The 24,704-nt window shown below is 35.7% G+C and overlaps 1 protein-coding gene across 3 annotated transcripts in view; it reads right to left on the bottom strand.

Annotated features, from left to right (window-relative positions):
• Window positions 1–24,704, bottom strand: part of Glurib (Glutamate receptor IB) — a 999,595-nt gene that overhangs the window by 476,983 nt on the left and 497,908 nt on the right. For all 3 annotated transcript variants that reach the window (XR_013080681.1, XM_076777661.1, XM_076777660.1), the window contains exons 3-4: window positions 13,577–13,704; window positions 3,931–4,060 (exon numbers count right to left, since the gene is read on the bottom strand). Coding sequence is in view for 2 of the 3 variants with exons in the window: in XM_076777661.1 (XP_076633776.1) it covers window positions 3,931–4,060; window positions 13,577–13,704 (258 nt within the window). In the remaining variant the exon portion in view is untranslated. The remainder of the gene's footprint in view (window positions 1–3,930; window positions 4,061–13,576; window positions 13,705–24,704) is intronic.

Below are 24,704 nucleotides of genomic sequence, written 5' to 3'. Positions count from 1 at the left end.
TCACTATAAAAGTAAAAGTTAAACGCGTAACATCTTTACAATTATATTAAAATATACATAATACTAAAGTACGTTGAAATAATTTGATGAAATCCCATTAAGTGAGAATGATAGATGAGAGTGGGAAACAAACAATAACTATACTCGGACTAACGAGACGAGTCAGCAAACGTAAACAAACGTACCTGAATGTGACTTGTAAGTGATCTTTGGCAGCCAATGACTGCAGCCATAACATCGACTATGTGAACATCACAAGAATACTTTGTTTCCCTTCACTGATTCTTCTCGTTGGCACGAGTATCATTCTAAACACACTCGTGGTTAGAATGAGACTGGAAAGATGGCCGTGAACTTGGCCACCACGAGGCATCGATTGGCAGGCCCATGATCAATGCGCACGAATGTCAATCATGAGCAGATGTCCAATTTCGGTATTGAGCGAATCTTTCTTTGAGCGCCATGGTGAGCCAAATCTCAATTATTTCTCAAACAGCAGCATAATTGCAAAAACTGGATAGGCTTACAATTCTTTCGTAAGTGAAGAAAAAAAATGATCCTCAGTATACAATTTGTTTTGTGCGAATAATTCTTAAAACCCACAGTGTGCCCCGGTTTTCAAATATTCATAATTTGTTCGCCTTCGTTAACTATTTTGCACGATTGCTACTATTCAGTGTTGGGGTAAGATTATGATTTCCGTAGCCCTTTGTTTAGCGGTTAAATTTGTGTTCTTGGGGTCATTTTAAGAAAAAAATATACATACAGGGCGTTCGGCCACCCCTGGGAAATATTTTAATGGGAGATTTTAGAGGCCAAAATAAGACGAAAATCAAGAATACTAATTTGTTGATAGAGGTTTTGTTAAAAAGTTAATAACGTTTAAAGTTCCGCCCGTACTGAATTTTTTTCTAGAAAGTGGGTAGGATTTCGGGGGTGGGTCTACACATCAAAAGTTACTGTAATTGACCCCGTAACCGAAAATAATTTTTTCAGAACGATTTGAAATTTTTTTTTCGCCGAAAAATTTGGGCACCTACCTATCTCCTGTCGACTTTTCTTTAAAATTCGTTTACGATTTTTACTAATTTTGTTTGACGTCATACAGAAAAGTTGTCTAATACGTTTTTGTAGGTACCCATGAGCATTACTTTAGAAAAAAGTTTCATTGAAATATATTCACTATTGTAGGAGTTATGGCTGTTTGAAAATTGGACTATTTTTATGGGGTTTTCCTAATTTTACGGAGTCAAGGCATAACTTCTGCAATATTGTTAGAATGTCTACATATTCTTCACCAAAATACGCGTAGTTTGCTGTTTGAAACATTAAAATCCACCAATCCGTTGAGAACTTATGATGTTTTAAAGATACGCAAGAAATTTTCGATTTACATTTCTGGCCTGAAATTATATTTTCAGTAAAGAATTTTTTTCTCGAAAATGGGTAGGATTTCAGGAGTATGTGTATTCACCAAAAATGATTATAATTGATCTCTACAACCAAAAATAATTTTTTCAGATCGATTTGAAAGACATGAAATTTCAGGAGAACCATTCATTCATGATCAGACATTATATTTTCGGTAACGAATTTTTTTCTCAAAACTGGGTAGGATTTCGGGGGTATGTTTATTCACCAAAAATGATTGTAATTGATCTCCACAACCAAAAATAATTTTTTCAGAGCGATTTAAAAATTTTTAATTTCGTCGAAAAATTTAGGCACCTTGTCGATTTTTCTTAAAAATTTGTTTTTCATTTTTAATAAATTTGTTTAACATTCTACAGAAAAGTTGTCTAATACTTTTTTGTAGGTACCCATGTGTTCTGTGTCAAAAAAAAATTTCAATGAGATACCTTTACTATCGTAGACGTTATGGCCATTTGAAAATTAGACCAGTTTTAGGGGGTTTTTCTCACTTTACGATGTCAAGGAATAACTTTTTTAATATTGTTAGAATTTCTACATATTCTCCACTAAAATACGCGTTGTTTGCATAAAATTAATGTCCTCCAATCCGTTCAGAAGGTATGATATTTTAAAGATATGAATGAAATTTTGAGGAACCATTTCAGGCCTCACATTATATTTTCAGTAATGAATTTTTTCCTCGAAACTGAGTAGGATTTTGGGGGTATATCTAGTAGCCGAAACTGATTGTAATTGACACCTGCATCCGAAAATAATTTTTTCAAAACAATTTGAAAAGTTTTTTTTTGACGTGAAATTTCAGTAGAGTATTGCTGATCAGACATTATAATTTCAGTAATGAATTTTTTTCTCGAAACTGAATAAGATTTCGAGGGTATGTCTATTAACCAAGAATGATTGCAATTGACTTTGAATTGAATTTGAATTTTTTTACTTCAATTTTTTAATAATTTTTTAACGAAGCTTCAATTGACAAATTGATATTCTTGATTTTCGGCTTATTTTGGCCTTTAGAATCTCCCATTAAAATTTTTCCCAGGAATGGCCGAACACTCTGCATGTACATATATACGTATCTATTGATGAATTAGTTATCTGCTCCGACAGTAATAGTACAAATTTCCAAGAAACTTTTTATTCGATACAGAATTGCGATCTTCTTGACTTTTTTAAACGATATATATTCGACTTCTATAACATCATAGTTGATAACAAAACGAACTTTGAGTTTAAAAATCTACAAAACTTTATGAAGAAATGCTTCTTTATTAACTCGAAAATGAATTATGAAAGTCCATATCGGTTTTATAATATTATCGACTACAATTAATTTAAAAATATTCAGCTATCATTCTGCGATCAACGATTCTATCTTCGTACTAATTTGGACTAAAATTGGACCTTTGAGTATGAATGTGAACCGTATCAAGAATCGATATCGCTTAAAGAAATATGTATTTTGAAAATCGAAGATTTATTCATGTTTCCGTTTCTTTGATACGGCGATTAAGTTCCTTTCGCAAAGGAAATTCTGAACACTTGTTGCCGATGTGAAAACTATCCCAGCTATCCACTGGCTACAAAGCTGAACCGTTTGAAACGGATATACCAGAAAATTTGATGTGCCGTGCGCGCCCGAAATTGGCTTCGTTATTCGTTGATTCGTTAGTGGGCGCGTGTTTCACGAGTTTAGTCAGGTAACGGGGTGAGGTTACGTTATGTGAAACGCGAACACCTATCATCGTAATATTTACCGCAGTTTTTTTGTACGTATAGATGTGATATTCGTTTTACAAAGATATTCGTTACAGGAAAATTGTCGGCCAATTTTTTGAAGCGTTCTAAGAATTTGTGAACACTCGAATAAAATAATTTTTTGGTGCTCGATACAATATTTTATAGCATCTGGTTTGTTGGTGAAAGTTTGACATATTGTGTGAAAAAAATACACTGATATACAGTATGGTACAAAAATTGAGGTATTTTTTCAACCGTTTAATTTACGTATACGTATATGTATTTGTTATGCTTTCAATCCTTGGATTAAGTTCTCGCAGTTTGTATACTTCGTTTAAAAGATGTCATACATAATAGTATAATAAACTACTAAATGTTTAAATTAACACACAATTACGGTTTAAATTTTACACAAAATTCGCTCAAATTGCTTGAAATTTTATCTTATATTGTTTATCAGAAATCAGAAACAATGCGGTATATAAAGGCTTAAGAACCGTTGAATAATAGAAAGTATGGCCGCGATTTTTGTCGTTGGTACGGTATTTCTGGACTTGCATTACCATTTCACGATTACAATTTCGACGGACACGGAGTGTACCGAAGACCAAGAGGGTGTATAATAAAAATAGAAGCGTCACGTATACGGGGAAAGAAGGAAGGAAATGTAGGAAGAGGGTTGTTGTATCACGGTGCAGCCTACAGGGCTGCGCTGTAAAATGAGAAATGCATGAGAAAGCCAGAGGGTTGGGAACTTACCGTCGTGGGAGTCGTAGAGGTAGATGATTTTCTTCCAGCCGTAGTATCGCACAGTGTCGATGATGGCGCGATGATAATCCGGACGCATGCTTATGGCGTAATCCAGGAGACCTGAGGACGGCGTCAGTACCTGGACATAACGTGATCACACATGTGTACACATACACGAAACATCGATTTTCAGATTTTATTCGGCCGCGCGGCAACTTTCCAACCCCAAAATCTAGCCGCTCAAAAAAATGTTAGCGTCTTACTTTTTCTTTTTCTACCGCGAACCGCCATGAGAAAATGTAATCGTAAATATTTATGACGTTTGTATGAATGACAGCGCGTTCGAACGCTCTCCGTGAAACGCCATATTGGGCTGTTCTGTAAATTTCTCCCTTCGCTGCCTTGAAAGTGTCAGGTCATACGTTTATTAACACTAAACTTACCACAACCGGTCAATTGACCGTTTTTTAAATTTCGTTTAGAATTTCTAACATACAATGTTATTTTAGCACGATTTAACTTCACGATTTTCGTACAATAAATTTTCTCAATATTCACTTCTATTCTTATTGTTTGTTTTCTGAGAGAAATATGTAGTCTGTTTTGTATACCACGACCAGTTATCTGACCGTCGTTATATTTTTTTGCAAAATACCGGACAAAAGGTATCAAATTCTGGTTAACGTTCGATATATGTACAGGGTGTTCGGCCACCCCTGGGAAAAATTGTAATGGAAGATTCTAGAGATCAAAATAGAACGAAACTCAAAAATACCAATTTGTTGATGGAGGCTTCGTTGAAAAGTTATTAACGTTTAAAGTTCCACCCATACTGAATTTCTTTCTCGAAAGCGGATAGGATTTCGGGAGTATGTCCATTGACCAAAAATGATTATAATTGACCTCTACAATCAAAAACAATTTTTTCAGAACGATTTGAAAGACATGAAATTTCAGGAGAATCATTCATTCATGATCAGACATTATATTTTCGGTAATGAATTTTTTTCTCGAAACTGGGTAGGATTTCGAGGATATGTCTATTCACCAAAAATGATTGTAATTGACCTCCACAACCAAAAATAATTTTTTCATAATGATTTGAAATTTTTTAATTTAATTTTTTTATTAAATTATCTCCTATTAAAATTTTCCCCACGGGTGGTCGAACAGCCTGTGTAGCAAAGATGAAAGGAGAAAATCTTTATTTCCAATATCTGAGAATAGTGTAACAACGCGTATTAAAAATAGTTAAACCTTAGACGCGTGCAGTTCCAAAACTTCTAGTGTTTTCTTCATAAATGAACCGCTGTTAGAAGTGACAAGGGTTCCCCATTAAAATGGTTTCCGTTTTATGTCGATGCGATACTTCGTTTTGGAGATATTGTAATTTAAAAGAAAGGGTAATTTTTTAAATTCCATTCTGCGTCTTATAAGTCTATTAACGCGTATTAAAAATACTAAAACTTTTGAGGCGTGCAGTTCCGAAGATAATAGAGTTTTCTGCATAACCGAGCCATCGTTAGAAGCGGCAAAGCTTCCTCTTTGAAATGGTTTCTGGTTTATGTCGATTCGACTTTCCGTTTTGGAGATATCGTAATTTATGTAAACGGGTAATTTTTTCGAATTCAACTATCTCTCTTTCCGTCTAACGCGTCGGTACTCTCTCGCGTACATGAGTCGCGCCAGTCGTGATCAGAAAGTCAATGACCTCTCGCCGATGTCAACAATGAAAAGTAAACAAACTCTTCAAACCCTTATATCTCTGGAACTAATCACGCTATCGAGTTGAATGAACACTCATTTTAAAGGGCTTTTCATCCTCTATTTCATGAATGTAACAACTATTATTATTTATGCTGTCATCTATGTTTATTTTTAAATTTACTTTGACGCTATACACTCAAAGAAGTTTCAGCAATTCCTATTGATTATATGACTGGTATGCGATAAAACTGAATTATAAATTTTGTATTTAATTCGAAATGAATTTAAATTTGCACAGGATGTTTGCGTAATTACTAGCTACCATTTTTTCGTAAATAATTGTTTTTTCTGGAACTAACGACGGTATCGACTTGGTCATTTGACCGGTTGTGGTAGGCATGGGTATACATGAAGTGTCGGTAGGTTTAATGTTAATCATGAATTGCAATATTTTGTAGAAGGATAACAAGTTTATAATCAAGCTTATACAAAGCAGCGCTCTACTAATGTTGAATTCTGCAGGCAAAAATAAAATGAAAATTAAGAGTGACGAAATTATGGCAGAGGCTTTCTATCGAAAATATACAAAAGTATAAGATAATGTTTACTTTGTTTATTATTAGAGAAAAAAGAGGCAAGATTTATTTAACTCCGTTGCCTGAAATTTGAAGCTTTTTAAGGTCAATTTAAAATATTTTTTCTTAATTTGTATAAGCAACGTTGTCAAATTTAGAATAACTTTGCAAAATTGTAGGAGTGACTAATTGTAAAAATTGAAACTCGAAATATACACGAGCTTTATTGCTTTCTTTATTATTGGAGAAAATAGAGGCAAGATTTATTTAACTTATTTTGTGAAATTTGAAACGTTTTAAGATTAATATAAAATATTTGATTTAAATTTTTATAAGCAACGTTATCTAATTTGGATTAACTTTGTCAAAATTGTAGGAGTGACTAATGGTAAAGATTGAAACTCGAAATATACACGAGCTTTATTGCTTTCTTTATTATTGGAGAAAATAGAGGTAAGATTTATTTAACTTCTTTTTGTGAAATTTAAAGCTGTTTAAGGTCAATTTAAAATATTTTTTCTTCATTTTGGCAAGCAATACTGTCAAATTTGGATTAACTTTGTCAAAATTGTAGTACTGACTAATCGTAAAAATTGAAACTAGAAGTGTACCTTAGTTTTAATGCTCTGCTGCTTCGAACGCAAGCGTCCCTTTCGTTTTATTTCTCTGCTACTTTCGCGCGGGAAAAGAAACTTAAAATTTAAACATCTTACGCGAGTATTATAGCAGGGATAATGGCGTCCTTTGTGACACACCAGGAGATAATAACGCCGTAACGCGGAAGGTCTTCTGAAAATTGAAAAAAATTTCCCTATATAAATGGTCGTTCTCGACGACCCGTAATTGACCACCGGTGAAGAAAAAAAGGGAGAGAGGAGGGTGGGGCTTCGAATCAGCATTACCGCGCGATTAGCATTTAAACGACACGAACGTTCGTTACGCGTTGGTCGCATACTCGCGTGTACTTACGTGCATGTATATCGGAACACGACGACGCAACGAACGCACACTTATGTCTGATTCGAAATATACGGGCGTGCTATTCATCCAATATTGACGTACGATATCAGTTTTGCAAGTGGTACCGCGGCCCGATAAATGTGCAACCGCTGCAATTCAACGCGGCGAATAAATTTTCGGCCGGTTCGATTCATTTCGAAATTCAAATTGTAATATGTTTGTACACACACCATACATATTTAAGTATTTATGGGATTCGTTGGCTGGGCAGCAAGGGGCGTGGGGCGGCGATTGCGTTACGGCGATGCGCAGCTACCCATCCTCGCCAATTATCAGCGCGTCCATCGTGAGAATTTGCCAATTTTGGTTTACACGAACGGAAGCAATGGTTTGGGAAAAACCTAGTGAAATGTGTCGTTTCTTCGAATTTTACGCGTTCGATGAAGGATTAAACCTTGTTGAATAATCGAAATACAAGTATCCTGTTTGGGTAAATTTATTAAGTGTGACCACTTAAATATCTTCGTTATTTATAGCTGTATGAAAAAATGTTTAACAGGGTGTTCGGCCACCCCTGGGAAAAATTTTAATGAAAGATTCTAGAGGCCAAAATAAGATGAAAATCAAGAATACTAATTTGTTGATGGAGATTTTTTTAAAAAGTTATTATCGTTTAAAGTTCCGCCCGTACTGAATTTTTTTCTAGATAGTGGGTAGAATTTCGGGGGTAGGTCTATTCATAAAAAATTATTGTAATTGACCCCCGCAACCGAAAATAATTTTTCCAGAACGATTTGAAATTTTTTAATTTTGTAGAACAATTTCACACATTCTCGAATTTTTTTCTAGGAAATGAGTAGGATTTCGGAGATATGACTCTTCACCAAAAATGATTGTAATTGACCTCTACAGCCAAAAATATTTTTTTTAGAACAATTTGAAATTTTTTTTTCGTCGAAAAATTTAGGCACCTACTCCTTGTCGATTTTTCTTAAAAATTCCTTTTTCATTTTTAGTAATTTTGTTTAACGCCTTACAGAAAAGTTGTCTAATACTTTTCTGTAGGTACTCACGAGCTCTACTTCAGAAAAAAGTTTCATTGAAATATATTCACTATTGTAGGAGTTATGGCTGTTTGAAAATTGGACCATTTTTATTGGGGTTTTCTCAGTTTACGGAGTCTAGGATCGACTTTTCGAATATTTTTGCAATTTCTACATATTATTCATCTAAATACGCGTCGTTTGCGTTTTTGAGAAGTAAAATCGTTCAATCCGTTCAGAAGTTATGACGTTTTAAAGATTGGCATGAAATTTCAGGTAAGCATTTCTGGCTTGAAATTAGATTTTCGGTAAGGAATCTTTTTCTCGAAAATGCGTAGGAATTCGGAGGTATGTCTGTTGACCAAAAATGCTTGCGATCGACTTTTGCAACCGAAAATAATTTTTTTAAAACGATTTGACAAATTTTTTTTCTGCCAAAAAATTTCAACACCTACCCGATTTTTTTTCTCAAAAGTGGGTAGAATTTCAGGGATATGTCTATTCACCAAAAATGCTAACAATTGATCCCTGCAACCAAAAATAATTTTTCCAGAACGATTTGAAATTTTTGAATTTAATTGCTAATAACTTTTTAACGGAGCCTCCATCAATAAATTGGTATTTTTAATTTTCATCTTATTTTGGCCTTTGGAATCCCCCATTAAAATTTTTCCCAGGGGTGGCCGAACACCCTGTATAGTGATTCTTAACCTTTTTTTTTTAATAGATAAAACCTGAAATTTTGTCTTTTTGTCTGAAACTATTCAAACAAACGAATACTTAGTCTAGCATATAATTATCTTTTTTCATGCACCAAAAAGAATTAGTTTTTGAATACAATGAAGGATCAACGTCTAACAAGGGAACATCGCGAACTGATACACTCCGATTTTGATGACACTTTGCATAAATATTTATTAGACCTATCTAAGAAAACAGGTGTAATTCGTTCGTGCTCGTTTTGCACTTTAAGAGAGATATCAACCCTTTCATCCCAACTGCCCTTTCTATGTACGTGCTTATAAGTTGTAAACAACAAAAGATATCAAAAAATAGTTGAAATAGAAGTTATACTGTTTCTTGAGGTCTATAAAGTCGCGTGTAAATTTTGTTGAAAAAATCATTTTTTTGCAAAATTGAATTCCCCACTCCCTTATGTTTCAAAAAACTTTCGTTTTTTCTAATCGAAAAAGCGTCTATTTATGGTGGATTCAGCGATGTATTATAATACATAGTTATTTTAATTATTCCTTTGGAATTCGCAATTTAAATATTGTTATCTTTCTGTATTGACTGTTGATTCGACCTATACCTGCGACGTTGATACGACCTTTGATAAGTACCATTTCTCCATTCAGTTTACATGCCATTTACATAATTGTAAGATCAATTTTGTCATCATACGATGAAGATCATTTATTTTGTAGAACTTCTACAATATGCAGAGTATTTCCCATCCAGTAGTACAATTAAAAAGGCGGTTAATGTAGATACAAAAATAAGCTGAAAATATAGAATAAAAGTTTTTGACATAGTTACACTCTCATTCATCCATACTGTGTTCATCAAATCAACACTAATCCATCGCTTATTCTGACTTTAATTGTTACTGTAATATAATATTACATACATACAGGGTGTTCGGCCACCCCTGGGAAAAATTTTAATGAGAGTTTCTAGTGGCCAAAATAAGACGAAAATAAAGAATATCAATTTCTTGACTGAGGTTTCATTAAAAAGTTACTAAAAAATTAAATTAAAAAACTATTTTTGGTTGCGGGGCTTAATTACAATCATTTTTGTTGAATACACATCCGCCTGAAATCCTACGCATTTTCGAGAAAAAAATTGTTTACCGAAAATCTAATGTGAAGCCAGAAATGCTTCCCTGAAATTCCATGCGAATCTTTAAAACATCATAACTCCTGAACGGATTGGAGGATTTTAATGTTTCAAAATGCAAAGAACGCGTATTTTAGTGGAGAATATATAGAAATTCTAACAATATTAAAAAAATTGTTCCTTGACATCGGAAAGTGAGAAAACCCCCTAAAACTGGTCTAATTTTCAAATGGCCATAACGTCTACGATAGGGAATATATTTAAATGAAACTTTTTTCTGAAGTACAATTCATAGGTACCTACAAAAAAGTATTAGACAACTTTTCTATAGAGCGTCAAACAAAATTACTAAAAATGAAAAACTAATTTTTAAGAAAAATTGACCAGAGGGTAGGTGCCTAAATTTTTCGACAAAATTAAAAATTTTTAAATCGTATTGAAAAAATTATTTTCGGTTGTGGGGGTCAATTACAATAATTTTTGGTGAATAGACATATCCCCGAAATCCTACCCACTTTCTAGAAAAAAATTCAGTACGGGCAGAACTTTAAACGTTAATAACTTCTTAACGAAGCCTCCATCAACAAATTGTTATTCTTGATTTTCGTCTTATTTTGGCCTGTAGAATCTCCCATTAAAATTTTTCCCAGGAGTTGCTGATCACCCTGTATAATATCCAATATTACTCGACGTAGCTTGTACAGTAATGAAATTGTTCAAAAAAGTGTTTGAAACAGAAATATTTTTTACACCAAGCTTCACAAACTATAGCTAATTCTCCGCATACATGGCACCGATGAATTTCTTTAACCTGTTTTGAAAAACAATAATCGACTGGAGTTTCGAAACGTGTCGAACGTTCTTCCATATATCCACTTTTGTATCACGAATGCTTAGACAAATTTTAAAATCTAGATGTGGACAGCTCATTATGTACAAGAATTTGGAGTTTCGTGATATTATTTCGTTGATGTAAAATAACATCATTATCCAATAAAATGACCTGATCCGAAAAAGTTTTCACAAAGTTTTTCCATATTCGGAAACCAAAAACATCAAGAGGCTGTAATTTTCCTGTCATCTTTTTAGGTATCGTCAAAGTACTTCTTTTCCCTCAGGAACAAGGTGTTGCAAAACATTTGGGCAGTATCCGCTCCATGAATCTAATAGGAGAACGCTTCGGGGTCCTACGTTTGTTAAAAATATTTCAGTAAATCAAGTTTTAAAGTACTTGGAAGTTGATTTGCCAGATTTCGAAGCAGAAACATGAACATTTGATGCATTGGATAAAGTTTTCTTCACTCTTGGTCCGAATTGTCCGCTTTAAAACTATGTAAAGCGGTGAAAGCAATTTTCCATTTGCAGATACAGTAGGTTGTATGGTCTAACTACGAGTAGTTGATGATTTGGACAGTACAACGGCTTCAATGGTTTTTGATCCCTTTACAGCTAGCGTTCAACCAGAATGAAATTCTAAATTTAAACCACTTTCGTCCGAATTCAATACATTTTCTACACCATAAGTATTAATTTCGGGTTTCATAAGTTCAATGAAATTATCGATAACTGTATGTATTTCTTGAGAATTTGCACGTTCTCGGTATGTTACAAATTTTGTTATTTACGTGATACTATTCCATGCAGTTTTTAAAATTTAACTATCCATGACTTTCCTGCTGCAATGTTTTTGTAGGCTCCCACTATGTTCGTTGAGCCGTTTTATTTAGTAAATAGAAATCCAATACTATTTACAATAACTGAATTTATTTACAATATGTACATGTGTTAACAGTTTAAATTTTAACGTTCGTAGTTCGATTCTAATGATATTTCTACGATGTTCAATGTTTTTACTTGTTCTTATCGAGTTCTGATAGTGTTCTCCCTTCTAAAATCTCATGCCCCGCGATTTTATACCTATTCAAAAATAGGTGGAGATTCGGTGTCGCCAATCAAACCCCTGCCCATCCCTCGTAGGCTAGTCCTCGGACATTCGAAATCCCATTCACTGAGGGTGGTGCAGGGGTAGGTGTCCGCGATCCCAATAGGCAAGTATGGTCCCAAAGTATGGTTCTTTAACGGTTTTATAGTACGGCAATTTGCATTGTACCATAAGGTACAAAAAGTTACCAAATTGCTGATTAACTAATTTAAACTACTATTAAACTAAATAAGGTGTACGCTAAATTGATAATTAAGTAATTTAACTAATATTAACTAAATGAGATCCATTAATATATGTTGGAATTCCCAACAGTTTTCTTTTGCTTCTAATGCCCATTTTTCAATATCAATGTCATGGACTATGGATCCTCTTTCAAGGGCATTACGAAACATCGAAAGAGTAAAATTCGAAATATACAATAACTTATCTCTTTGCGTTCCACTTGCTTCTACGTATTTTTCCTATCTGTACAACTGTTCACGTGTTCGAACCTTTCGAAAATTATGTTGTACTACTTTAACAGGTTTCCGTTTACCTGATGTGCTCCGCCATAAATAGACGCTTTTACCGATTAGGAAAAGCGAAAGTTTTTCGAAAAATAGGGGGGGGATTCAATTTTGCAAAAAAAAAAAAATGATTTTTTCAACAAAATTTACACGCAGCTTTGTAGACCTAAACAAACGGTATAACTTCTATATCAACTATTTTTTGATATCTTTTGTTGTTTACGACTTATAAGCACGTACATAGAAAGGGCGGTTGGGATAAAAGGGTTGATATCTCTCTCAAAGTGCAAAACGGGCACGAACGAATTACACCTGTTTTCTTAGATAGGTCTAATAAATGTTTATGCAAAGTTTCATCAAAATCGAAGTGTATCAGTTCACGATGTTCCCTTGTGAGTTATCAGTAGTGATAATTCGATACTAAAATTGCTTTATTGCAAATAAGAAGAAAGCTTTATGACATTTCGGGTACAAAAATATTCTTAAATCAGTACTTCAAACATTGTTTTCTAGTGAATAATGTATAAAGAAAGACTGTTCTACAGATTAATATAACGGATCAATATTTGACAGCTCTTTACATGGTAGTAGTTTTAGAGATAATACCACATATCATGGTTTAGAGTCTTCTATTGGTTACAGTATATTATAGAAAATCTTAGAATAACAAAAAATTCAACATGCCAATTATTACTTTGTTTTTAAACTTTGCGATAGATATTATGTTTGTGCACACTAATAACACAATTTTGACGAAAAATTGACCATAAAGATTATATTATATGTATATGACTCGAATGAATTTTTTTAAATACACTTCCTCTGCAAATTGCATAATTTCTCTGAATGGTGAGTGAACTGCAGTACTTTTAGTTAGAATGCGATGAAACGTAATTTGTATTAACTTGTTAATTTTCCGCAATGCAAGCGAGCGTTGGAAAAATGATGAACATAATCGTCGAGGGCCGGTAAGTAAAATAAGGAAATCTATAAGCGTTGCGGTAAAAATAAACGACGTTTTCCCTCGAACGATATTACAAGTTTTTATTTAGCTGCGCGGGAAAGCGTACTATTTACCTTCTCAGGGAACCAGGGCGTCACGAAAGGCATCTGGAACGTGTTGCTATAAGAATGGAGGGTGTCGAATGAATCCGGACTCACGGCGCCGAGCATGGAAAACACCCCTCTGCTGAATTGGCTGCAGACTACAACACAGAAACAATGGAAATCTTGTAATATTTTTTCTAAAACCATTAAAACTTCATGAAGTATTACTATGCATATTTTAACCCTTTCAATGTTAGCCGGTTAATCTATCTGCCTATACACCATATGTAAAAACTACTATATTTAGAAACAACTGATGCAAAAAGAAAAGAATTTAAAAATTTTATCTAGCACTTTTAAATTATTTTCTTTTTGCTGTAATTGATTTTATAATACTTCAGTATTTCTAACGACCTAACACAGAGGTCGAAACATCAAACATTATGTTTGCATTGTTCTGAAGAAACCAAATAAAACTATTAGAATTTTAACAGATTATCAAAGGAAAATAAAGTTGAAAAATGTCAGTATTAAAAAGTATTGAGCACAAGAATACGCATCATCGTTACCAAGTGTTACGAAATTAACAAAAATTGACGGTTCGTTTCTATGTATTTTTTGAAACTTGTAGAATCGGAATGATTGATCGACAATATTATTTTCGCTGAAATAAATTAAACACTACAGTTACATATATTGCATCGATCCGACGGTCGACGCGTGACACTTTTTAAGTCCACTCGACTCCGAACGATCGCTCCGGCAGCAAAAATTGTCGTAGGACAAAAATTCAACACGCTATCTTATAGGAAAAAATCAGGGGAACACAATGCCGTCGTTAAAAGCATAGGTCGTCGGGCTCGTTTTCGAGAAAAAAAAAATTTCTCAAATTTCTGATGCATAAGTTATGGTACAAAAGTAGCTACCACGATCCTCAAACTCTCTCAATCTTCTACAGGCAAACAATCCACGCAAATTTCGCAAAAACCATGGGCAAAATTCGACTAGCCATGGCAGAATTTCACGCGTAATTTAATTCCCAGCCGCGCACCTTCGTAGCTGTGTAACATCCATTCAGTGGTATCAAAGCATAGCTGGAAGTGCCATAACTCTGTTTTTCATTATGGTAGAACGGACAAAGCGAAGAGAATTTAATCAGGTGTATCGTTATCAATATACTTTCTTATCGATATGCATCGATGCTTTTACTCTGTCATGTTGGCAAAGAACACCTAGTACAGTATAAATATTCAATTAATTATTATTTAAACAATTTTTCATATCATTTATTCAAACTGTTTTTCTAGTATCTTTTTCAAAGGAACCATTGAAAACTTTTATATATTGTTTGAAAAATTTCTGTATTAGAAGACTATATTATATGTAATATAGTATACAGGGTGAGCCTCGTAACGTGACATCAAATAATTCATGAAGTATCTGTTGGATAAAAAAATATTTTTAACAAATGTTGCATGGTATTCAGAGGTGCATATAATACAGTAATCAGTTTTTAATGTATTGTTTCTTTATCGAGACACAAAGGTCAGCTTCTATTTTTTAAATGGAATGCCCAATTGCAATAATGCAACAAATTCTTTTATGATCTAAAATTAATGATTATTGAGATATCGTTAACCCTCGACCAATGGACTTGACTTTATTTCAGCAGCAATAACAATAGTACTAATTAAGGTTGCAAAAATTAACGATCGTAATAAATAAAGAATTTTAAAATTCAAGTTCGGTCCAAAATGAGTTCTTACTGAACATCGTACAAATTGAACACCTTCCACGAGTACTTTTACTTTTATTGAGTTTAATTGAGTATTAAATAAGTTTTTACGTTAGTATAAAAGTCCTATAATAATCAATTATCTCACATTACTAAACAAAAGTGATTTATATATCATGTTGACAATCACGTTTTATTGAAATATGAAAAGAAATATTGGAAATTCTGTTTCAAAAAGAGATGGTCCTTATATATCAAGAAAAATGTAGAATATTAAGAAAAAGATTACTGTATGTCACACTAAGAAACGTACGATTTGTGTTTGCAACACATTTTGGTACAGTAAATACTTAGCAAATTATTTGATATCGTCACGTTACGAGACTCACTCTGTATATAGAATATAGTACTGCATGGTAAACTGAGAAACTAGTGAATGACCGGTTCTGAACTAGAAAAGTAAGTCAATGGTTTAAAATATCCCTGTCTCGGGGATCTTAAATCGATACTTTGAAGTTCGAACAAGTTTCAACATTTGGAACTCTGCAAACCAATTCTGGATTCAACCAACTTTGTAGAGACGTGTAAAAAGCTTACGAAAAGTCAGGAAAACAAGCAGGGAAGTTCATTGACCAGTGTTTTCGTAGAAGATAATCTCTCACTGGTCTCTCATTACCGCGTTTGAGAACTCTTTACCATGCATAATTCATGAGGTTCAAAGCGGCCAGTAGTATAAATCCCAAACATTCCAATACCTCATTTCCGCAACATTAAACGGATTCCAGTGCAAATGCTACATAGGGAAGCTCCATAGAATAAATAGAAAGAAGATGCGTAAAATTCACGATGAAAGGCACAAATGGAACGGATGCTTTTTGAATACAACCTAATCCTAGAATATTAGTTGTTTTATAATCAGTTGAAACGAGAGTGTTAAACATTGAAAATTTGAAATAAAAATATTATATTATTATATTTGCTCTAATATAAATAGTTCATACAAAATATTTAATTCTTTTAAGGGGATTATGTATCTTTGACGCAATTTTCTATAAAGTTATCTTTCTTGAATAAAATGTTGTTTAGGTTTGTGTTCGAAATTCGTAAAATTTCGGATTGACAGTTTTTAATCTGAAAAACTCAGTCTAAAGATTGCAGCATTTGGAAAAGAACAAGATGACGGTGAAGCATTAATAAAACCATTACACTTCGCTGCCGGAATTCATAGAACGTATACAGAGTATTCAGCCTGAGAGAAATTTTAAAGGGAGATTCTACAGGCCAAAGTAAAACGAAAATCAAGAATATCAATTTCTTGACTAAGGTTTCGTTAAAATGTTATTAAAAAATTAAACTAAAAAATTTCAAATCAATCTAAAAAAATTATTTTTGGTTGTGGGGCTCAATTATAATCATTTTTAGTGAATACACATATCCTCGAAATCCTAACCATTTTCGAGAACTAAATTCCTTACCGAAAATATAATTTCAGGTCAGAAATATCACTTCAAAATTTCTTCCGTATCTTTAAAACGTCATAACTTTTGAAGGGATTGGAGGATTTTAATGTTTCAAACGGCAAACTACACGTATTTTGGTCAAGAATATGTACAAATTCTAACTATTTTGAGAAAGTTGTCCTTGAACCCCCTAAACGGAGAAAAATACCATAAAAATGATCCAATTTTCAAACGTCCATAACTCCTACAATAGTGAACGTATCTCATGGGAACTTTTCTCTGAAGTACAGCTCTTGGATACCTACAAAAAAGTATTAGACAACTTTTCTATAGGGCGTCTAACAAAATTACTAAAAATCAAAAACGAATTTTTAAGAAAAATTGACAAGGGGATGCCTAAATTTTTCGGCGAAAAAAAAATTTTATATCTTTTTGGAAAAATTATTGTAGATTGTGGAGGTCAATTATAATCATTTTTGGTGAATACACATATTCCCGAAATCCTAACCATTTTCGAGAAAAAAATTCGAGAAGGTGTGAAATTTTTCGACAAAATTAAAACATTTCGAATCGTTCTAGAAAAATTATTTTCAGTTGCAGGGGTCGATTACAATCATTTTTGCTGAATAGACATACCCCTGAAATCCTGCTCTTTTTCGAGACAAAAATTCAGTACGGGCGGAACTTTAAGCGTTAATAACTTTTTAACGAAGCTTCCATCAACAAATTGATATTCTTGACTTCCGTCCTATTTTGTCCTCTAGAATCTCCCATTACAATTTTTCCCAGGGATGACCGAACACCCTGTACATCAGCAATCATAATTTAAAATTTTTGATAAGTTTATGCACGATTTTCACTATTTTCTCACTACTTTACGGCGACAATTAAAATACGGAGAATTGAATTGATTCGTAAAAGATATAGCACATTCACAACATGTATTTTCCAAAAAAAGAGAATACAAAACAGCTTCTTTTCCAAAGAAAAACGAAACTTCGTTACGGTTTAAATCATTGGGAAACAAAACAACTTAAAGACGGCGATTAAATAAACACCGTGTCGTCGTCGTTAAAATGAGCTCGAAAATTCACGAGATCTAATAACTCAGAAATAAATTTGTAGCAACAAGAATAGCAGTTTGGTCAGCTTTTTCGTGATTTCCGAACGTGGCGCGACGCGTTTGAAAACTGCGATTTAGACGCGAAAAATTATATTTCACCTTAAAAGTACACAAATCCTTGAAAACAAGTTTATGAACAATTATTAACTCTGTTAATATTAATTTTGTTAATAATTATTATGTTATTTTATGGTAAATGAAAATTAAATTATTTAATTAAAGAAAAAAAAGAAATGTACTTATTATAAAAGTTGTATTACTGCATAATATTTTTAATTATATAATGTAAGTAAATAATGAAGAAAATAATAGAAAATTGGTAGAGTAAGAGTAAAAAAAAGCAATTTGTGTTTTAAGAATGAATTAATGAATTGCTTCCGAAATGCTTTCTGAAGCTTTTAACAAACGCAATACTTATGATGGAAATGAGTCAGATAGGATGTATAATATATTTGTCTCATGATTCGTAAAGTGTTGTAACGCGTATATCTCCACCCGGGCCGCGAACCGATCTCGGTCACGATCGAGTTTCCGCGACCGGTGGTTCACCGCGCGGCCGCTAGGAGTCCCCGCGTTCTCACAATTAATTACGAGCCGCACGGATATTAAAACCAGGCCACCGGGCAGATTCAGGAACTCGTGTCTTGCTCGCCAAAGCTAGTTCTAATGGCGAAGGATCCCGCATCACCATACGGGGCCCACACGAGATCCACTTTTGGTTAACACGAGAGTGCGAAGGGCTCTTTTGCAATCGATCCCCCGTACCCTCCCAGTGATCCTAATTTACTGGTTCGACTGCACTCATATCGATACTAACCGGGCCCTACCACCAATGTAAGCCTTGTGGAAACGTCAGTAGGGTACTGTAACTCTACATCCTCACCGCCCCCTAAAATCCCACCTACCCACATTGATCATAAGTTTTGGATGGGCTCCGTTCCTATCGATCCCACCCGGGGGTCCTATCATCAACGTAAGCCTTGTGAAAACATCGGTAGGTTATTGCAACTCCACCTCCTTGCCGCCGCATAGAATCCCACAGACCTCGCATCAAACCGTCACCGCTGATCTGCCGGCGTCATCTCCCATGTTCGCCACCAGAGGGGTTGCGCTCTCACAAGCGCTCGACCGACCCCTCGGTTGCTATGTACAGTATTTTCTCTATATAAGCTCAGAACTAGTTCACGATATGAGCAAATATCGTATCCCCTCTACTTATCCTCATTGTGTACTGTTAGAACCCAGCACTCGCTGTATCGGCGAGCATGCCTTCCTATGGGCGGTTCCCCAAGATAGCGGCGCGCTTGATGATCGGTCGTCAAACATTGTCCTACGATACGGGTTCAAATTACTAAGGCAACACTAGTGCAATAATACAAATTTTTTATTTTGCCTTTTCTTGTTTTGAAACTTTTAACATGTCTGTGGAAGTTTTCTGATTTAACTAAGATCAAGTACAACATAATTTTTATTATTGTTTTTCATAAATTATAATATACATTTGTCCTTTCTTTAAAGTGTATCCTCATCTGAAAAAAGGAAATGTAATTAAATTGACCTATCATTTATTTGCTGAAATCGTGAGACAACTCAGAGTAAAATAAGTTGGTTAAACAGTTTAAATTACACAAGTTGTATCTTTTTGAGTCATATCACTATTGCACTAAACGAGCGATACATACATATATGTACTGAAGTTATGATACGATTTAACTAGTACATATACAATAATAAATCAACAACGAAATTTATCTTTATTTTTGTTCTTCCTTTTTTCAAACTTCATCAACATATTCCTGACACTTTTCTGATTAAAACGACACCAAATATGATATACAATTTAGGTCCCATTTACTAACGCAATAATGCGATCAAAGGCATGCATCGCTCAGGTGACTCCACGTCGGCTGTATCGAAACACAAGCGATGTTTACGGGAGCCTATACAGAATCAGTATTTCATTCTGCGACCTCTACCAAGAGAGGTAAAGGTCAGAATTAGAACACCGATTTCGTATAGGCTCGCATAAATATCGCCTGTGTTTCGACACAGCCGACACGAAGCAAAGGAAGCGATAGCAAATTCGGCGGTGCTCGGGCGCTCAGTCCCTCTTTGTCATATGCTCGCTGTTCTTTTCTACACTCGCCGCCTCCAATAGGCGTTAACATAGTATCAAGAATCGTTTCTCGTCCACGATATAGCCGAGCGTTGAACCCTGAGAGCGTCACTTCTATAGAGACAATACTGTATACACTTCTCGAATGACTTCCCAATATCCTAGTCGTCTAAGGCAGGGCCTGCTAGTGTCGTCGAGGTAACTCCGAATTACATTTATTGGATCGTTTATTAGAATTTTCGTACAAACTGGTATAGGTTTACCATGTATGTCCGGGATGACAATGTGACCCTGTGGTCTAGTGTACAAGACTGCTCGTCTCCCTGTTTGGGTCCGGTATTTAACTTAGGCCTCCTGAAGGGGTGGGAGGTAGAGTAGGAGAGCAGCCAAGGAATTCTGAGAAAGGGGGTGTTTGGGAAATCTGTTATCAGGAGGAGCCATTTTGGCGACACTAGGAATTTTGGAAAAAGGGGACGCTCGGAAAATCGGCGTATTGTTTAGAGGGTCTATCGCCAAGATGGATAACCATCTTAGCGACACTTGGAATGCACATTCCCTTATTGAATGGTCGGATTCCCAACTGGACCCATCTCGTTGGGTTCGGACAAGGGAAACCCATTCGTCTAGTGGGAGGTCGATTGGCGGTTATCGCGATATTAGGAAGCCTTATTGATGAGTCCACTAGCAGGCCCGGACGAAACGCGCCCCCTCCTTTCCTTTTCTATCCTCCTACGATTCTCACGAGCAGACCACACCATAGCGAAGCAGCGCCACAGATCGCTCGCCGAACTGTTATCGCCGAGCAACCGACCGCTGACACCCCACCGAACTGTCGCCACTAAACGAACTGATCGCTTGCCGAACCGTTTCCGTCGCTCCACATCCACTAGCCTTGTCCCCTAGCCGTTAAGCAACCGTTAGCCAGTAAGCACCGTCTGTGCCGCTAGCCCGTAAGTTCCGAAATAAAGCGCTAAAACCCGCAAACAACCGCCTTGTCACTCATCCGCACCGAACCCTGGCTAGCCGACTACTGGGTCATCAAGCACGACTTTCCTCGAGTCCCTCGAACCGAACCGTCGACGGAGGAACGGTTACAGTGTTATAGATTAGTTGTATTCAAAGTAATAGATTTGAGACTCAAATTCTTAAAATTAAATTTCAAACCTTCAAATAAAATTTGCACTTTATTTTAACCTTTATATTAACCCTTTAAAAACCATAATACACGTAAAAACAAACAATGGGATTAAATATAGCCAAATACTCCTCATATACACTGCAAATACGCGGTTCACTAGCATTAAAGTTATACTATTAAAAAACGTAGAAAAAAGTAGCTGCTGATTTTCGGAGAAACCAAAGAAATGAACATAAACTACAAGCTCGTGTCGAAATTTTGACCAATAAGTACAAATCTGATAACTTCTATTCCAAAAACTTACGATAACTACATATTAAAATTGATTCTTTTTGATTACCTGTATTTTAAATTATATTAAATTTTGAGCAATTCTTTTTATTCTAAAATAAAGTGCGTACCTCTTTGTGCAAGATTCATAGAGTACAAAATAAAACCATTGTAATATCATTATTTCCTGGAAGGAGAAATATGAACTGTAAAAACAGATTTCCAAGAAGAATAGATATGTCGAGTTTCTCAGTAAAAATTAACCTACTTAAACAATTTTTAGAGATAACGTTTCAAATGAAGATCCTCAGGGATTTACAAACTTAATGACACTTAAAGTAAAATGATTGGAGATGGTTAAAAATTAGATTTTTCGCGTTTAAATTGTCGGTTTCGTACACTGTAGCGACGTCATGTGGGTGGAACAATATTTTTTGAACGCGCAATTACTCAGAATCGGGCGCGGGGAACGCTCCCTTATTAACAATTTCGTTGTTACAGTTATTGTAGCTGCGTGTAATTTCAGCAGAATTACGCGGAGCCTATTTTATTTTAATTATTCTTTTATGCCAGCCGCCACGTTGTGCTGTTCGCGGACGAAGCGAGAGAAAAAGTAAAGGAAGGAAAGTACGCATGGGCAGGTTTGAGAGGGGGGGGGGGGGGGGGGGGCGAGAAAGAAAGAAAAACTGGCAGGCGGCTCGGCGATGCTTTTTATTTAGGTTGTTCCGCGGCCACCGCGTGTGCTTGGACGCGGGCTTCCAACAAAATTCAGAGATCCGCGTGGCCAGCATTTATTGCGGTTACCCCCAAGGGTGCATTTATATTCATAAGCATAATGGGGCATCGTGACGTATACGGTCGCAGCGTACTCGACTCTGTCCCTTCGCTCTTTCATCATTATTAATTCCATGGGGCCCCGTAGCTTCCCTCAAATTTGCCGCGTTTTCTCTTACGCTGCCACTTCGACCACCTCCAACCACCCCCTGCGAATCCTAAGCCGGACTGGCATCAAAATTCCCGCGGCGATGCTCGCGTTTTTGCGCCTCATTATTTGCGACTTCACGAACTGCAACCCCGCGGACCAGGCTTTTCTTCCTGTCCAAGACCTCTGATTAGAGGCCTTTAACGATACGGCAAAATGTAAAATGAAACTGTAGCGACCGGTAGTACGCACATGGGAAAGTTTTTCTCTCGTGTAAACGGCCCACGTAATTTATGACTCTCGTTCATCGAAGCTGTTTTTGAGGAAGATATTTTCCAGTCTTCAATAGCGATTGCTTTCAGTAAATTCTTTTCCTAAATCATTCTACCTAACTACCCAACAAAACCTTATCCCGCCGACTACTCAAGCTTAATAGTTAAACGGCGTTTTACTGGCAATTTTAGCATTTGAGCCATTAATATACAGAACCAGTTGCACTGACAAATCATAATTATTACTATAAATAAAAGGGTTATCTATAGGGGGAGTTCCTCTAAAACCTGATGACAACTATGTGGTGCTGCTTTAGGAGGCAGCTGTAGGGCAGAAAAGGAAAGGAGGCAGCGCGTTTCGTCCGGGCCTGTTAGGGGATTCATCAGTAAGGCTTTCTTGCAGGCCCTGCCTTAGACGACTGGGATATTGGGAAGTCGATCGAGGAATGTACACATATATAGCAACTTAGGGGTCAGTCGAGCGCTCGTGAGAACACGGCCCCTCTATTCACGAGCAAAGGAGGCGACGCCACACCAAGTACTGGACAGTAGCGATATCTTTAAAGATATCTTTAAAAACACTATGCGATCGTTATTTCGCATAAACAATAATAGGGATAGTGTTGATGACGCAACATGGAGGTGAACGCACGAAGGACAACACACATGAAGTTGATAAAACACTTTAATATACAGGGTGGGGCAGTAACTATTAGCACCTCAGATATCTTGGAAACTATAAATTTCACAGAAATGTTTGCTAAAGTAAATTGTACAGTACGAAGGGCGCTATTGGGTGGCGATAATAGTTTTTTTTGCAGGTGGAGGTACTTCGGACATTTGAAGGTCACATCCATTTTTTTAAATGAATCGGTATGTTTTTGCTTCCGTATCACGATAGAGGATCTTAAAACGAGTTCAACTACCTATTACACAAGGTCATTGAAGGTCATAGAAAGTAGAGAAAGGCGATAATACTTACTGTTTTAGTAGTAAATGAAACATGTTTATAGTAGGTGTTCGAAATGATGACCATCACTGTCAATGCACCGTTGGATTCTTTTTACGATTTATTGACTTGCAAGTCTTACAGCGTCAGAACTTATTGATGCACAGGCTGCAATAATTCGCTGTTGCATATCGTGAGATGTAGTTGGTACTTCTTTGTACACTTTCTCTTTCAGTGTTCCCCACAGAAAGAAATCTAAAGGTGTTATGTCTGGTGAACGAGCTGGCCACGACATTGGACCGCCGCGTCCAATCCAACGATTTCGAAATTTTTCATCGAGTTCTCTTCGCGCAATCGATGAATAATGTGCTGGGCATCCATCATGTTGATACTACATGGTTTGTCGTGTAAATAAAGGTAACTCTTCTAGCAAAAGACCCAATGTATCCTTAATAAAATTAGCATAGACGTTGCCATTCAAATTTCCATTGATAAAATAAGGTCCAATAATTTGATCACCTATGATACCGCACCATACATTCACAGACCATTGTTTTTGATGTTCAACCTGTCGCAGCCAATGTGGATTTTCCGCTGCCCATAAATGCATGTTATGCAAATTAACATTCCCGTGATTTGTGAATATTGCTTCATCAGTAAATAAGACGGTATTAAAAAAAAGCTCATTGTTTTGAATCTGATGTATAGCCCATCGACAAAACTCAACGCGATTCATGAAATCGTTCCCATGCAATTCTTGGTGAAGACTAACGTGATACGGATGAAATTTGTGACGGTGCAAAATGCGAAGTACGCTCCTCCTACTAATGCCCGATTCGCGTTCAATTTGTCGCGAACTAATATGAGAATTTCTAGACACACTAGCGAGCACACCGATTTCCATTTCTTCGTTAATTACTCGTTTCTGGCGTTCACTTTTACGAACACTTAAACTACCGGTTTGCCTAAGTTTATCATACACATTTTTAAATGTTTGACGCGAAGGCTGAGACCATTGTGGATATCGTTCAGCATACAAGTTTTTCGCCCTTACAGAATTTTGTTGGCATTCGCCATAAATAAGAAGCGTATCAACCTGCTCTTAAAACGGATACATCGTGCCGGATTGACCGATTTATCAATACTAATCTTATGATGTTTATCTTACTCTGC

The sequence above is a fragment of the Colletes latitarsis genome, chromosome 11 (genome assembly GCF_051014445.1).
Source record: "Colletes latitarsis isolate SP2378_abdomen chromosome 11, iyColLati1, whole genome shotgun sequence".
Classification (NCBI taxonomy): domain Eukaryota; kingdom Metazoa; phylum Arthropoda; class Insecta; order Hymenoptera; family Colletidae; genus Colletes; species Colletes latitarsis.
Note: the sequence above shows the minus strand (reverse complement) of the source record. Positions and strands in the feature narration are given on the sequence as shown.